The sequence below is a fragment of the Lepisma saccharinum genome, chromosome 16, assembly GCF_977018435.1.
Source record: "Lepisma saccharinum chromosome 16, izLepSacc3.1, whole genome shotgun sequence".
NCBI lineage: Eukaryota > Metazoa > Arthropoda > Insecta > Zygentoma > Lepismatidae > Lepisma > Lepisma saccharinum.
In genome coordinates this window covers 38,225,079-38,239,253 of record NC_139244.1, presented here as the reverse complement: position 1 = coordinate 38,239,253, position 14,175 = coordinate 38,225,079, and the positions used below count along the sequence as shown (strand labels likewise).

At 37.2% G+C, this 14,175-nt stretch overlaps 1 protein-coding gene across 1 annotated transcript in view; it reads left to right on the top strand.

Moving 5' to 3' along the window:
- Positions 1 to 14,175, top strand: part of LOC146000407 (uncharacterized) — a 30,937-nt gene that overhangs the window by 4,873 nt on the left and 11,889 nt on the right. Inside the window, exon 2 of the mRNA XM_083138004.1 lies at positions 12,897 to 12,971. Within this exon, the coding sequence (XP_082994130.1) occupies positions 12,897 to 12,971 (75 nt within the window). The remainder of the gene's footprint in view (positions 1 to 12,896; positions 12,972 to 14,175) is intronic.

Below are 14,175 nucleotides of genomic sequence, written 5' to 3'. Positions count from 1 at the left end.
TATGAATGGAAAATTCCTTGTCGATCGGAAGTGTGTATGCTTACATAAGGCCTTTTTACATCTTTCAATCACTGATAAATTGCACTTTTCGGAACTCCAAACAGTGGTAATTACTTTTACCGATGTTAAAGTTTACTGTAACAGTCATTTCTACAATTCTCCAGAACTAAGTCTTTCTCCAATGAAACTTTGAAAAAATCATTAAACATTCAGAACAGTTACCTATCAAATTCCACAGGGTGGCGACAGACCTGGAACACGTGGAAAAGCCAGGGAATTGGAGAGGTCAAAAAAAGTCGGGGAATTTTGTCTTGATTGCCAAATGTTTCTTTGTTGAACTGTAGATGCGATGTGATGCAATTAGCCTGCCAGATTTTGAAGAAGTTGTAAATAGCACTGCACTTAAACGGAAAATCATGTTTCCAGCCTTTGGCATAAACTGTTAGGTCTCTGTTATGCATTGGACACAACCACGGTGCCAGAAACAAGTGATGGAAGGTGAGGAGGTGGGGGAGCAGAAATTTACAGTGTGGCACACACATTTGATGAACCTCTAAATGTCGCATGTAAAATGTATTGACATATTTTATATAAGCTATAAGGGGTTGGACCTGTCGACCAGAATGGTGCGCCCACTCTGGCACTGTCCGACAGATGTCCAGCAGTACGGCATTGTGTGGACTTTATGAAGAAACATTGAAATGAATGAGGGCTTTTATCCAACCTGAAATTTTTGCCGTTTGCCGTGGAACATTTGATCCACCGAATATTTAGGCTCCATTGATGCATCTGACTAATGAAAAGATTCTCTCAGGCTATTGACCAGGTGAGTTGTGGAAAAGATTCCAAGCTTTCAACAGCTAATGTCACTCTCATCTTCAGGGTGGAAGTTCCTGAATATGAGAGTGACTTTAGCTCTCAAAAGCTTGGAATCTTTTCCACAACTCACCTGGTCGATAGCCGGAGAGAATCATTTCATCATTCGTCGCCAGGAAAGCTCCAAGATACTTAAATCTGCTTATGTCGAATTGCGAAAAAATGTCACTACAGCATAAAAACGCTTGCATGGCACTCTTATACATCCAATTTTTTGTCTGATGTAAGATATTTCGTCCAACAAACTTTCAGGCTCTCAAACATAAAAACATATCATTTTCGTCCGTATTCAATGTTCCTCCGCCACCTCTGCTGAATTTTCACTTCGTCTACTGTTATTGAATTTATCAGGCTGAAGCTTCATAGGAGGACACTCCATAAAGTACATTCCAATTAATGAGACAAATTAAAACACATAATTGACATTTTATTGTATTAATTACAGTGACCCATAACTTACTTTTCGACAAATTCACCACTGTTCTTCAGGTATTTGTTGTAGTGTGGCACTAAATTTTGTATGCCCATGTCATGTGTCTGCCTCCAAAAAGTGGAACCGTCTGTACAGCAGCGTTACTGTGAAAACGTAGGACCTGCCAGAAACAGATTCAGCTGAAGGAAGAGATGTAAGTCGTGTCATGCGAGTTTGGGGCTCCCACTTAAAGTGATGCAGAAAAGCACACTTGCGGTCAGGTGTGTGGGGTCGTTCATGATGGATCTGCCTTCCATGAATTGTCTGCACCATCATCTGACCATACTATCACTTATTGCATCCAGTCCATACATTTCTCACAAGTTCCGGTGGATCTCTGCCGGAATCCACTTTTGAGCATTCAAGAACCTGATTACAGAACAGTCGGTATATGTCATAGATTTGAGTCAAGGTAATTCCTGCCGGTTCCCGTGGTGGAATGGGGAACACATTGCGCTACAACACCAGGGGTCCCGGGTTCGAATCCCTGCCTGGGCTTGGATGTTTGCGAGTGTCCATTCATCAATTTCATTACTCATCCCCATCTTCGCTAATTAGCCAAAAGTGGCACAAAAAACTGCAGGACCCGTATTTATGGCAGTGACCCGCTCTTGCCATGCTTACCTATGAAGAAACTTGCAATCAAACAGCCAATTAGGCCTACCGTCCCCCCTTTTTTGAGCAACCTTAGAATCCCTCCTCCCTGCAGGGGCCAGTAGGGAAACTAAAATTTGTCAAAATAACCGTTCTGGAATGTGAATACAACCAGGAGGTAGCTTGACCCTGGTATAACACTATTCTTAAATCGACTCCCTTCACAACAATACAACCACCACATTACAGACACATACCACCTCTTCCTGTCTGCATGTGCACGTCGTGCTCAACCACTAGCACAACGTTAAAAGTTCGAAGAGCTTACTTTCTGGACGTGCCTCATATTTAAACTTATGGACATATGCGTCTATGTTATCCTGTCTAGCAAAATCAGATACCTGTGCAATGCTGTATATTCCCCTACTATAAATTGCTTGTGTTAAGTTTTTAATGTTATATATACACCCCCCCCCCACACACACTTTTTGCCGGCAATATAGCAACAGTGTGTTGTCAGTTTCACAGTACTTGGATATACTGTGAATGTTCGTACTGAAAGAGAAGTCACATTGGTAATGTAAGGTATGACACTTTGTGTTGTACAATTCAATTGCTTCACTTTCAGAACGTTTAATCCCGAGAAGCAGGTTTAAGATATCTTGGGGTTTTAGATGCCAAGCGGATGCCATGTGTTGCCATGTTCACATCAAACAAGCTGTGAATATAGCTATAGAAAGGAGACTTAGGATACAAGCGTTAATGCTTCGAAAATAAGTTTGCAGTCATGGTTCTTGCAAGCAGTAGGTGAAATACCAACATTTAATAATGAGAAAGTTTTAGAAGAATGAGAAATTACAATATTTCTTCATTAAAGGCAAATAATTTACTGTAATCTCATTTAGTCATAACTTTAAAGATAATCAAATGTTTTATTTAAGCCTGCTTGCAAATGAGAAAAGTCCTGTAAAAATCCCTCCCTAGCTTGTGAATTGTAATAATTTTTCAAATACACTATTTTTCAGAGTGAATATAAATCATAGAGAAATTAAGTCAATCTCTTCTAAGCTAATATACTTAATACAGCCCATACCCGAGCTGTAAGAGTTTATTTTCCATTTACAAATATGTGGATTAGTTTAATTCGTATTCTCAATAAATTAATCAAGAATACAAAACTTTTGTACTTATGTGTAGTGAGTATCTATTATTTCATACAACGTTTCGGGATGAACTGTTCCCTTTTTCAGGTTTTGTTTCTATCCTACCTGAAATATGTCATAGCCACGTCAAATCATCATCAAACGTCAGGAAAGAAGGAAACTGTACAATTTAGGGAAAACATTTCTACAACCCACTATCCCCATATTCCCTCGTTTGTTTAAAACCATCACTAAAAACTTATCTTGTAAAAACCTATATACAATTAAAATGTTAAAATACACCAACCTGTTACACTTCCCAGTGCTGACTGTTGGTTTCTTCCTCGCTGTATGCAGGAGGTTGTGTGCGTGCCGTTTCTCTCCTCACTTACCTCCCGCTTATGTCATGTCAAGTTCGAAGTCTCATTCTATTTTGGCCTCACGGATTATGTCTGGGATGCTGGAACACTGGGTTACAGATTAACAAACGTCAAAACTCATTATCCTATCTGTGCTTGTAATTTCCCAGAGAAAAAGCTGCCGACTGCCTGCAAAGGTGGTTGATGGGGAAGGGAATTAATTTGCTGATAGCATGGGAATACGTAAGGTGGTTCAACCTTTGTACATGGTATAATTATTTTTGCTGTAATGGGAAAATTTATGTCCAAAAATCGGCAAAACAGGGAAGAGAATAAGGATAGGGATTTTATCACAAAACTTTGTCAGGGGAAATGTACATCAACATGCAAAAAGGACTAAGAATAACGTGTATCTAAATTTCTTTGTACGAGCATTAAGGCTATGCAACCATAAAGGAGAGTTAAAAAAAGATAGAACGGATAATGAGGGTGGGTAAAAAGAATGGTTACAGAGGGACTGAAATGAGGAGGAATTTAAACAGAGCACGTAAGATATGCGAGAAAGAGGTTATTTGTGAAGGCAAAGGAAACTAAACAGAGAAGACTGAAATGTAGATGAAATATGGATAGGGATGTTCAAGAAATGGGAGAAACGAGATTATAAAAAAATAGGTTTCCAAGTCACCACAGGCGTAATCCGCGAGGCCCAAATAGAACGTGACTTCGAATTTGACATGAGGTAAGCGGGAGGAGAAACTGGAGGGGGAGGTTAGTGAGGAGAGAAAGGGCACGCACACAACCTCCTGCATACAGCGAGGAAGAAACCAACAGTCTGCGCTGGGAAGTGTAACAGGTGGGTGTCTTTTTAACATTTTAATTGTACAGGGTGGCTCAATAAGTCACTTAACACTCCCAGTACAAGGCCACTGCGGCATGGAACGTGAAAATGGCGATGACCAATCGTTGCCTGGCCGGGGGGAACCACATTGACGCCACCCGCGTGGTCACAGCCATCTTAATGTCCACCATCTTGAATTCAACTTCAGAATTTTAAATGGGAAGGGGTGATATGATATATCAAATCAGGCTAGAATTTCACGAGAAATGTAATGGTGAAGGTTTTTTAGGAGGTATTAACCAGTAAAAAGTTATGACTGAATTCTTGTACCAATTTGCTCCTTTTCGAGGTGTTAGAAAAATGCCTTAAAATTTGTTTAGCGCATCGGTAATGCATCGAGATCAAAGTGATGTCTAGGGAGAGAAGTTCGCATGCCATTGCACAAGATTTAATCGGATACATCCACGAAGAGCTGCGCATTTAGAATGATTGTCGCGAACAATTTACAGTGTGACGCTTCCATTGAATTAAAAGTCCTTCACAGTGAGAAGGCTAATGTTTATGTCCATAAGGAAGTTCATAAACAGAATATGCGACCCTTGTCATCTGATAAAATAACTTTGGACAGAAACTGTAGCCCTAAGCAATTAAGGTTCAGTTGATGAAAAATTGACTAACCAGTCGTGTTCCACACAGTACGACAGACCATACTTACGAGCACTAACCATTTAGCTTTGATCTGTTGAAAATGGGCTATCAGATAAAAAGCATCGAATATTCTGTTTATGAACTTCCTTATAAACATAAACATTAGCCTTGTCACTGTGAAGGACTTTTCATTTAATGGAAGCGTCACACTGTAATTGCTCGTGACAACCATTCATAATGCGCAGCTCTTCGTGGATGTATCCGATTAAAATCTTGTGCAATGGCATGCGAACTTCTCTCCCTAGACATCACTTTGATCTCGATGCATTACCGTTGCGCTAAACAAATTTTAAGGCATTTTTCTAACACCTCGAAAAGGAGCAAATTGGTATAATAATTCAGTCATAACTTTTTACTGGTTAAAGATACGTCGAAAAAACTTTCACCATTGCATTTCTCGTAAAATTCTAGCCTGATTTGATATATCACCCTCTTCCCATTTAAAATTCTGAAGTTGAATTCAAGATGGCGGACGAAGATGGCTGCCGACCATGCAGGTGACGTCAATGTGGTTCCCCCTTGGCCAGGCAACGATTGGTCATCGCCATTTTCATGTTCCATACCCCAGTGGCCTTGTACTGGGGGTGTTAATTGACTTATTGAGCCACCGTGTATATAGGGTTTTACAAGAGAAGTTTTTACAGTGATTGTTTTAAACAAACGAGGGAATATAGGGATAGTGAATGTTGTAGAAATGTTTTCCAAAATTCCACCCTCACCTAAATTGTACCTTTTCCTTCTTTCCTGACGTTTGAGATGATTTGATGTGGCTATGACATATTTCTGGTAGGAGAGAAAAAGAACCTGAAGAAGGGAACAGTTCCCGAAACATCGTATGAAATAATAGATACTCACTACACGTAAGTACAAAAGTTTTGAATTTTTGATTAATTTATTGAGAATACAAATTAATCTATATAAAAGTGAGTGTCGCACACATCAGAAATTATGAATTCATCAGGGAATTTCATTTCTTCTTGCCTGTAGCCACCCTGGATATGTAATTGCCCATGTTGAATTTTACTGCATATTGTGACCAGAGTTATACATGTCATACTTCTGTAAGCTGATTGCCCAGTCAATTGCACCGGTGTTTGACCAACTGCACCGCCTTGAGAATGAAGACAAATTTTCTTTAGTTGATAGATTTTGATGCTTTGTGTAACAAATAAATTCATTTTTGGGCATGGTATTTGGCCACAAAGCATGGCCCATATAAGTAACACAAGCACTTTCGGCAGGCAAATTACCGTACACCGTCAGGAATTTCAACTTTTTTTTATTTAATCAACAAATTTGAGTTTTTTTATATAAATTCTATTTCAAGTTGTGGAAACCACAAATGATTATCCATTACGTGTGATCAGTGTTTGTCAACAATTACTATTAGCTTCAAACCTAATGCGGGGCTGGTTACCCACTGTACTCCTTCAAATATTATGTTTAATTTTTTTTTAATCTACAGATTTCAGTGTTTTACGTAACATAATATTGGTTCCAACATGCAGAAAACACAAATAATGGAGATATTTGATTCCAAGATATGGCCCGCGTAAGTAAAAACCTGCCATTTCAGAGTACTTTCACCTTTTCTTTAGTGAAAACTGTTAGTATGAACACTCAAATAGCAAAAGAACACGTTGAAAATAACTATCAGTTTCAAACCTAAAAATCCTAACTTAACCACATAAAATTATAGCTGCTGTTCTGAAATGTCGTACTGGGTGCTATATTCAGTTGCGTGGAGCCTTCAGGCTGTTCTGCTTCACAGTAAGGTAACATACTAAAGTAACAGACGTGCTTTGCTTCACAATAACACATTTCTACAAGCTAGAAATAATTCACTTTCGGGTCTAAGTTAACAACATAAATATATTACCACCATTAAATCTAACGCACATTATCGAATAAAACCAATCACACATAAGTGACTAACAAGAAATGTGCATTTTTTACAATGGAGTTGTGTGGGTGAAAAGGATTAGCCCAATTTGTCCTGAAGCACTTTCACAGAATTTTTACACGTATTGTTGTATGGACACACACAAACCCAAAAATCATATCGAAATTCTAACATCAAGCCTAACATTCCTATACTAACAAAAACGTAAAATTATTATCAGCAACTACCTGATAAATGTTGAAACATAAAATCATCTATTACTTTGCTATAATAAATCTCCATGAGGTCAATACAGTGGAAGATGCTCATATTAAACATATCTTCATAATGCAAATTTTCCACTTTCCTACAGGTGGTTAGATTTTTTTTATTTGTAAATACTGAGTGTATGCACTAGAGTACTGCATGGAACCACTTTCGCTCACTTATACTCGTTCGAGTCCACACACGTGTGTAGAATCTAATTTCATTGTAACAATAATTGTTTGACTTGTTGCTGCAGTCAACCTTTGGGTTTAAGAATGCTAGAGAGCAAGTGAGTTAGTGTACGTGTAGTACAGGATTTCGAACTTATTTCCCGATCATTATGTGTGTTCAAGTCTTATTAGCTTTGAGTGAAGAAGCTGTCAACTCTGTATGCTATCTAGCGTCGTCCATGCGAACTATTAGGCGCTAGAGCCAAAAGCCCTCTCTGCATCACACTAGTACGCACATTGGGGGAGACTTGCAAATGCTAAATTTGCCAAACCCTAAAATTGTAATCTAACAACGTAAATTTGATATCATTAAATCTTCACACTCCTAACAAAACCTAGCCAATCATATCTAAAATAAAACCATAAATACAAAATTAACGTAAAATCATTACATCTATGAATTTTCCACTATGTGGTTGTAGGATGAAATCTGTCAAATGGCACAAATATTTTTTTGCCTTAGAAAGTAGTTAGTTGTATGCATACTCAAAATGAAAGTGGAAATAGTTGCAATTTTTTTTAATTGATAGATTTCATTGTGTTAGGTAATTTGAAATTTGTTTTTGTTCACAGAAACCACAATGGCACCTCTCCACAAGCTAAAAACAACAGGAAGTATTCATAGACAACGTAATCTTCATAAACCATGCAAAATTTTCCACTTTCTAGCAGGAGTGCAGACGATAAAATGTAGCAATTACACAACTTACTTTTCACAACATTACTCTCACCTTAAAACTTTCTGCGTGTTTAAAATGAGTTTCTCTGAACTTCAAAATTAGTTCCACAATCATTTCCCATATTGTAAAGGCATTCTACTATACAACTTGCAAAAATTGTTACACAAATTGAACAGTGACCTTGCAGAATGTATAGTGGATATTAATATTCAGAATGTTAATGTGTGTTGCAAGATCAAGGTAACAATAAATTAAAATTTTTAATAAGTAAGATGCAGAAGTTGTGATGGTTCTTGTCAGTCTCACTACAAGTAATGGTTTTCTGGCTTTAAGAAGTTTTACACACAATTAAAGGAAGAGGTGGTCCTCAATTTTCTATGCAACAGTGAAGAAAGAGGACCTTGCTGTAAAACATGCAAAGGGATATGTGGGAAAGAAAATTCATTCGCATGAATTGGGGGGGAAAGCTCTAACGACTGGCATCTGTTGTGCCTAAAAGTGAATCAATGTTGCAGGCATAGTGCTTTGCTGCTCTTAACACCTCCGGGGAAGGCATGGTGGTTCTAGTAGTGTGAAAGCAAACCTATCTGGGCAACACTCGTCAGTGGCGAGGTGTAACATTTTTACATAGTCATCACAAGATTTGCAAATGCCAGGGTCGATCATTCAACCAAGAAAGGTGGGTGGGCACAATATTTCTCTGCGGTAAACACAAAAGTCGTTGCCTATTCAATGTAAAAAGCTCACTGCAGTATCACAGATCTTACAACTGCAAAAGAAATTATGCTATCCCATACAATGAGAATTATGAAATCAATTAATTTGTATTCTTCCTGTAATTATAACAAATTGGCATGTACGAATTACAAAGTAAATATAAGCTACAATACAGCATGTTAGTGTCTTTTATTTTCTTGTTGATATTGCTTTTGTGAATTGTCAGTTTCTATAGTGTTAATAACGTTAATAATACTCCTAATAACACTAACAATGATAAACTTGGAAGAAAATACTTTGGAGACCGCACTACTGAAATGGAGAAATACGAAAAAGAAGCATTTTTCTTTCTCTCTGTGTTTGAAACTGAAATGCAGACACCTCAATTACCTCCTATGAAGGTAAGTGCAAATTGTTGCGAGAAAGAGAAACAAGGCCATTGAGACTTTCACATGAGGCTTACTCGATATCATGTTAAGTCAAGTTTCTATGTTGGCTTTGATGATGAAAAGCAGATTTCATATATCAATATGTACTTTTCCTCTTAAAAACAAGAGCATTGCATGCTTTACAATGCTGGAGAATTTATAGGAAGTTTAATTTTGATGACATCAGAGAAACATTGAAGTGGGTTCAACATAGGGGTTGAAAAGAAAAAAGGCCTCTTATATGCCCAGAATTTCAACGGAGGGGAAAAGTCTCTTTTCTTTCTTGTCTTAGGGTGTTTTCTTAGAAAACAGCTGAACCCTACCGAATGTAATTCTGCACAGCTGGTCCCTGTAACACCATTGCACACAAGGAAACTTAGTGGAAGGGTTCGGCACAGGGAGTAGTACTGAGCTCTCATTTCGGTGCACTAAGCTTAGCGAATATTTTGCGTATTTCTAGCTATTTCATACCGTCGTTCGGCTTATTTCACACTAACATGCAAATATTCAGACTTATTTTTTACTTCTATAAAATATTTAAAATGCAATATTTTTATTTATTTTTGTTTGTCATTGTTGCATTTCCCGATAACTGGATGCCTCACCTCTGCACATGTTTTGTGCATTGGGTCCATGAACATTGTGTAGACAAGTGGAGTGTGGTGCATTGCACCTATCCAGGTGGTGTTCGGTAAGGTCAGATAATTGGCCAATTTGAACTGGATCTATCACAATGAACAGGAACGTTCCACAAATGTTATTGCAAGGCTTTGGCGGAGGTTTGAAGAGACTAAAAATGTAAACCAACAATACAGTGCAGGTCATCCATGGCATGCAATAGCTGCACAGGAGTGCTACCTGGTATTGCCAGAAGACGACCACATAGTACAGCAAGGAACTCAAGCAGTGATCTGAGTACATACATCCCTGCAAACTGTCGCTCAATGACTGCATTGTATGCCCACATGATGTAGGGAATATAGTGTATGGGCTGACAATCAGTGGTGCTGTGTCTTGTTCTTGGATAAATCCATGTTCTCATTGTAGAGTGATTCATGACTTGGTGGTAAAAGTTGATATAACCAGAAGAAAGTTATTGAACGTGATCATTTTGGAAGTACTATGATCCTTGTTTTTGCTGGCATTATGGTGAGGGCTCGTACACCTCTCCATGTTTTGCTAGGGTTTCTGTAATTGGCCAGATATAAGTCTTCAGATGTGCAATAGGATGTTCCCTCAAAGGAATCGATGGATGCCGTACAACAATGTGGCATACTGCAGAGTATCAAACTGTTCCTGAGGAATAGCAATGCTGTATGTGCCTCTGGAATGAAATGAGGAGATGGATTCTGTTCTGCGATGAGTCACCCGAGCATATCCCATGTATGTTCTATTGGGTTGAGATCAGGACTATTTTAGGGAGGCATTAACAAGGTCCATTCTATGAGAACATGCATTATCATCCATAAAGAGAATAGTCGGTCCCATTACAGACACTGGTATATTGTTGGGTAATCACATCCCGGTGTATCTGGCCAATGACAGAACCTCTAGCAAGACATGGAAGAAGCAAATGCAATATATAGGGTGTGACATAGAAATGGGTTTTAATGGTGTTGAGAACACTTATTGTCATTTGCATCAGCAATGAACGCCATTTACAGACATGGATCACTGGACCGGAGCTAAACTAGAATATCGACGTTATTTAATCTCAGGAGACATGATCTTATTCCTTCGGCCAATGAAATCAGGATGTTAGTGAAGAACTTTGAAGCTATAGGAAGTGCATTGAAGCAGCAAGAGACAGGTTTCAGATGTTGGAGGGTTCAGATGTTGGAATGTATCATCATGGACGATTTCCGTTGGAGATTGTTCAAGTGTCAACAACGAAATGGTAGTCACCTGTAGGACAAAATTTTCAAAATATGAACATGACCATATATTTTGCAAATGGCAATGTTTAATTTTGTTTAAAAATAAAACTTAGTATTAGTTGTGTTGCATTTAAGAGAGAGCCCATTTCTATGCCACACCCTTTACTTTTGAAAAAGTAAATACATGCTAAATACTACCAAAAAATGGTTCAAATATACCAGACTCTCAGACGTGGCGAAGTATCTTAATACAATTAGCTTCCTTTTTTTAGAACATGAATTCTAATGTACTGGTATCTCAGAAATCACACTCGTGTAGTCACGCAGTGATTGGCATGCCTTGGCACATTATATTCCATATTAACATTTATGTGGAGAACTGAGATTTTGATGAATTATGTAGTTCTGTTAGTAAAGATTCAGATATTATTGATTTACAACTGTGGCCTCTCAGTGGGAGATGCCAGCAAAGCCATTTTCGACATTTCCTCCTTATATAAAACAAACAAAAACCATATGATATCCAAAGTTTTAAAATTTCATCTGGTTACAATTCTTCCTAGACCATTCAGGTGAATCTTCATGTGGTTTCCTTTCACTGTTGTCTAGATATTCACAACAGCATAAGAGGCTTGCATAGCAAACTATTGAGAATATCTGCTGTCAGATGAAAAATTATGGATACTAGAATTTGGACTCCAATTAAGAATTAAGCAGTGGACCTACATAAAAATGAGTTGCATCAAAATTTAGCTTATTCAATTCTGCGTTAATCTATGCTAACCATTTTTTCCGAGTATGCCTTCTATTTCGTATCGTCGTGAGAACCAAAAAAAAGAAGGCCCCTTCCTTGGTTTTGAAAATGATTGCTCTCTTTGAAATTGTATAAATGAAAAAAAAAAAGGATTGTCTGATCGTGATTAAATTTTAGTATAGTGCAGGCAGAAAGGTTTCAAATACAATTCTTAATTTAAGATTTTTAAAATTTGTCAAAATCTTCTATAAATTTTGTGAAACAACTTTTTCTTAGCATTGAGTAGTCCCTCAAATACAATATTGGTCTTGTTTTGAAGCTTGTTGTATCTGTTTTTTTAAAACCATCATCACTGTCAATTCTCATCAATGGTCAAGAAAAATCTTTGTGAATTAACAAATTTTGAAAATATTAAAATTAAGAATTGCAAATATTTTGTTGTGATTTTTTTTTTTTTGAATTATCTTTTCAAGTGATGTTTACTTTAAATTTACTCCTTTTGAGTCAAAGGAGAAGAAAAATCTTCTAGATAGGATGCTATTGTTTGAAACTTTGCACATGTTAGTCATTCTACTGTCAGGAGAATATTGCCATTGTTACGGTATTAAAAACATTAATACATCTTATGCTCTATGCTGAAAAATAACCTTGCATCATTTATTGTCTCTTGATGTACCATAATCTTGCATATCTACCAAAAAAGGAATATAAATGATGAATTTTAGGGTGATTCCATAACAATGGCAGTTTCATCGTGACTGTAATTGTACTCATGATGTGAACTGACGAGACGTGTGTGAAAATATCCCATATGTTGTTTATATAGAATATAATGAATAAGCCTCCATACTTTGGCATTTCAAGTTTCATAATTCTTTTCATTTCTATTGTTTATTCTTACATAAAAGGTTCACTGCATGAAGTAAGTTATTTGAGTGCTAAGTAATGACACACAGTAGGTATTCCCTAATTAGCCCTTCATTCACATTGGCAATATCAGTTTTCAAACTAAAAAGGAAAGTAACATTTGCAATGATGTTCTTTTTGTTGATGTTATTTTCTTCTTTTGCAGGTTGTGGACATGTCAGCGGTCATCGAAATCATTTCTATACTTGAGAAAACTCGGATCACCAAGGAGGAGTTGGAGGTAGAAAGTTTTCTTAGTTTATTTCACTCATGTTCACTGTTACATTAAACCAGGTATTTACATCAATATACATTAATGGTGGTTGTTAACAATGGAACAAAAGTGCATCGAATTTAGCGAATACTGAAATTGATTCATAAGCCTGCAAGATATGTGTACTTTTTTTTGTTGAATGTTCTCGTATGTGACCACTGAAATAATTAGAAACTTATAAAAACTAGAAGGAATTGAATTATTGTTTTAAGTCCACTTTGTGCACAGATAACTAATCGATGGGACCTCTAGTTTAAAGTGCGATCCAAACTATTGTGCAATGAGCCTCCACTGGACCCCCTTGATTACAAGGAGACAGCATTACCACTATGCCATTATCGACGCCCCTAGATGCAGAAAAAAATATGGGCACATTTACACCTATATGTGAATATTTTTAATATCCCCATTGGTCATGCTGTATCTGTCGAGATACATGCGACAAGAATGTTTATTTTCTCGGAAACATTTCTAAGCTTATCAGTACTTGCTTCCCTCTTTGAATACAGACGAGCACAGTATTCTCATTGTACCCCCTTCGTGTCGGGGATTAGAAGGTTGTTTGTATCTGCGAGATACAGAGGGACTGATCTTATTTGGGTTAAATGTAACGTGTAGAATTTAGTTCAGATCTAGGAAGTTGCTGAATTCATTAGTTGCATGCTCTGCAGCAGTGATAGTAAATGTAATGTTAATATCATCAGTGATAAGGGTCTGTCGGTGATTGTGATAATAAGAGAAGGTAATTCGGAGACTGAACTGGAATGTGAGGTGATGGCGATGAAAGGCAGAATAACATGTATAAATAATATTTTTGTAAGATGACAATAAATATCATATGTAGTACTAAAATAAAATAAGGTAAAAATTATAAAGTAATCATGAATATGTTAGTAAAACCATACTAGTATCTTGTAGATCAAGTGCATCTGATCTTGTTACTTTTCAAGGTGCGGCCAATGGAGGGTTGATCTATTAATTGCATCCATAAACTTAAGTTAATGATAATGGATTTGGGTTTACTTTCAGTTTTGAGTTACTTTATTATTCAGGGTGGATACTCGCTGGAAATTCCTTGAATTCCGGGAATTATACGTGAATTATTGCCTCTGGGAATTCTGCTTGAATTTTTCTCTAGACGTGAAAAATTGCAACTTTTTAAAAATCCAAA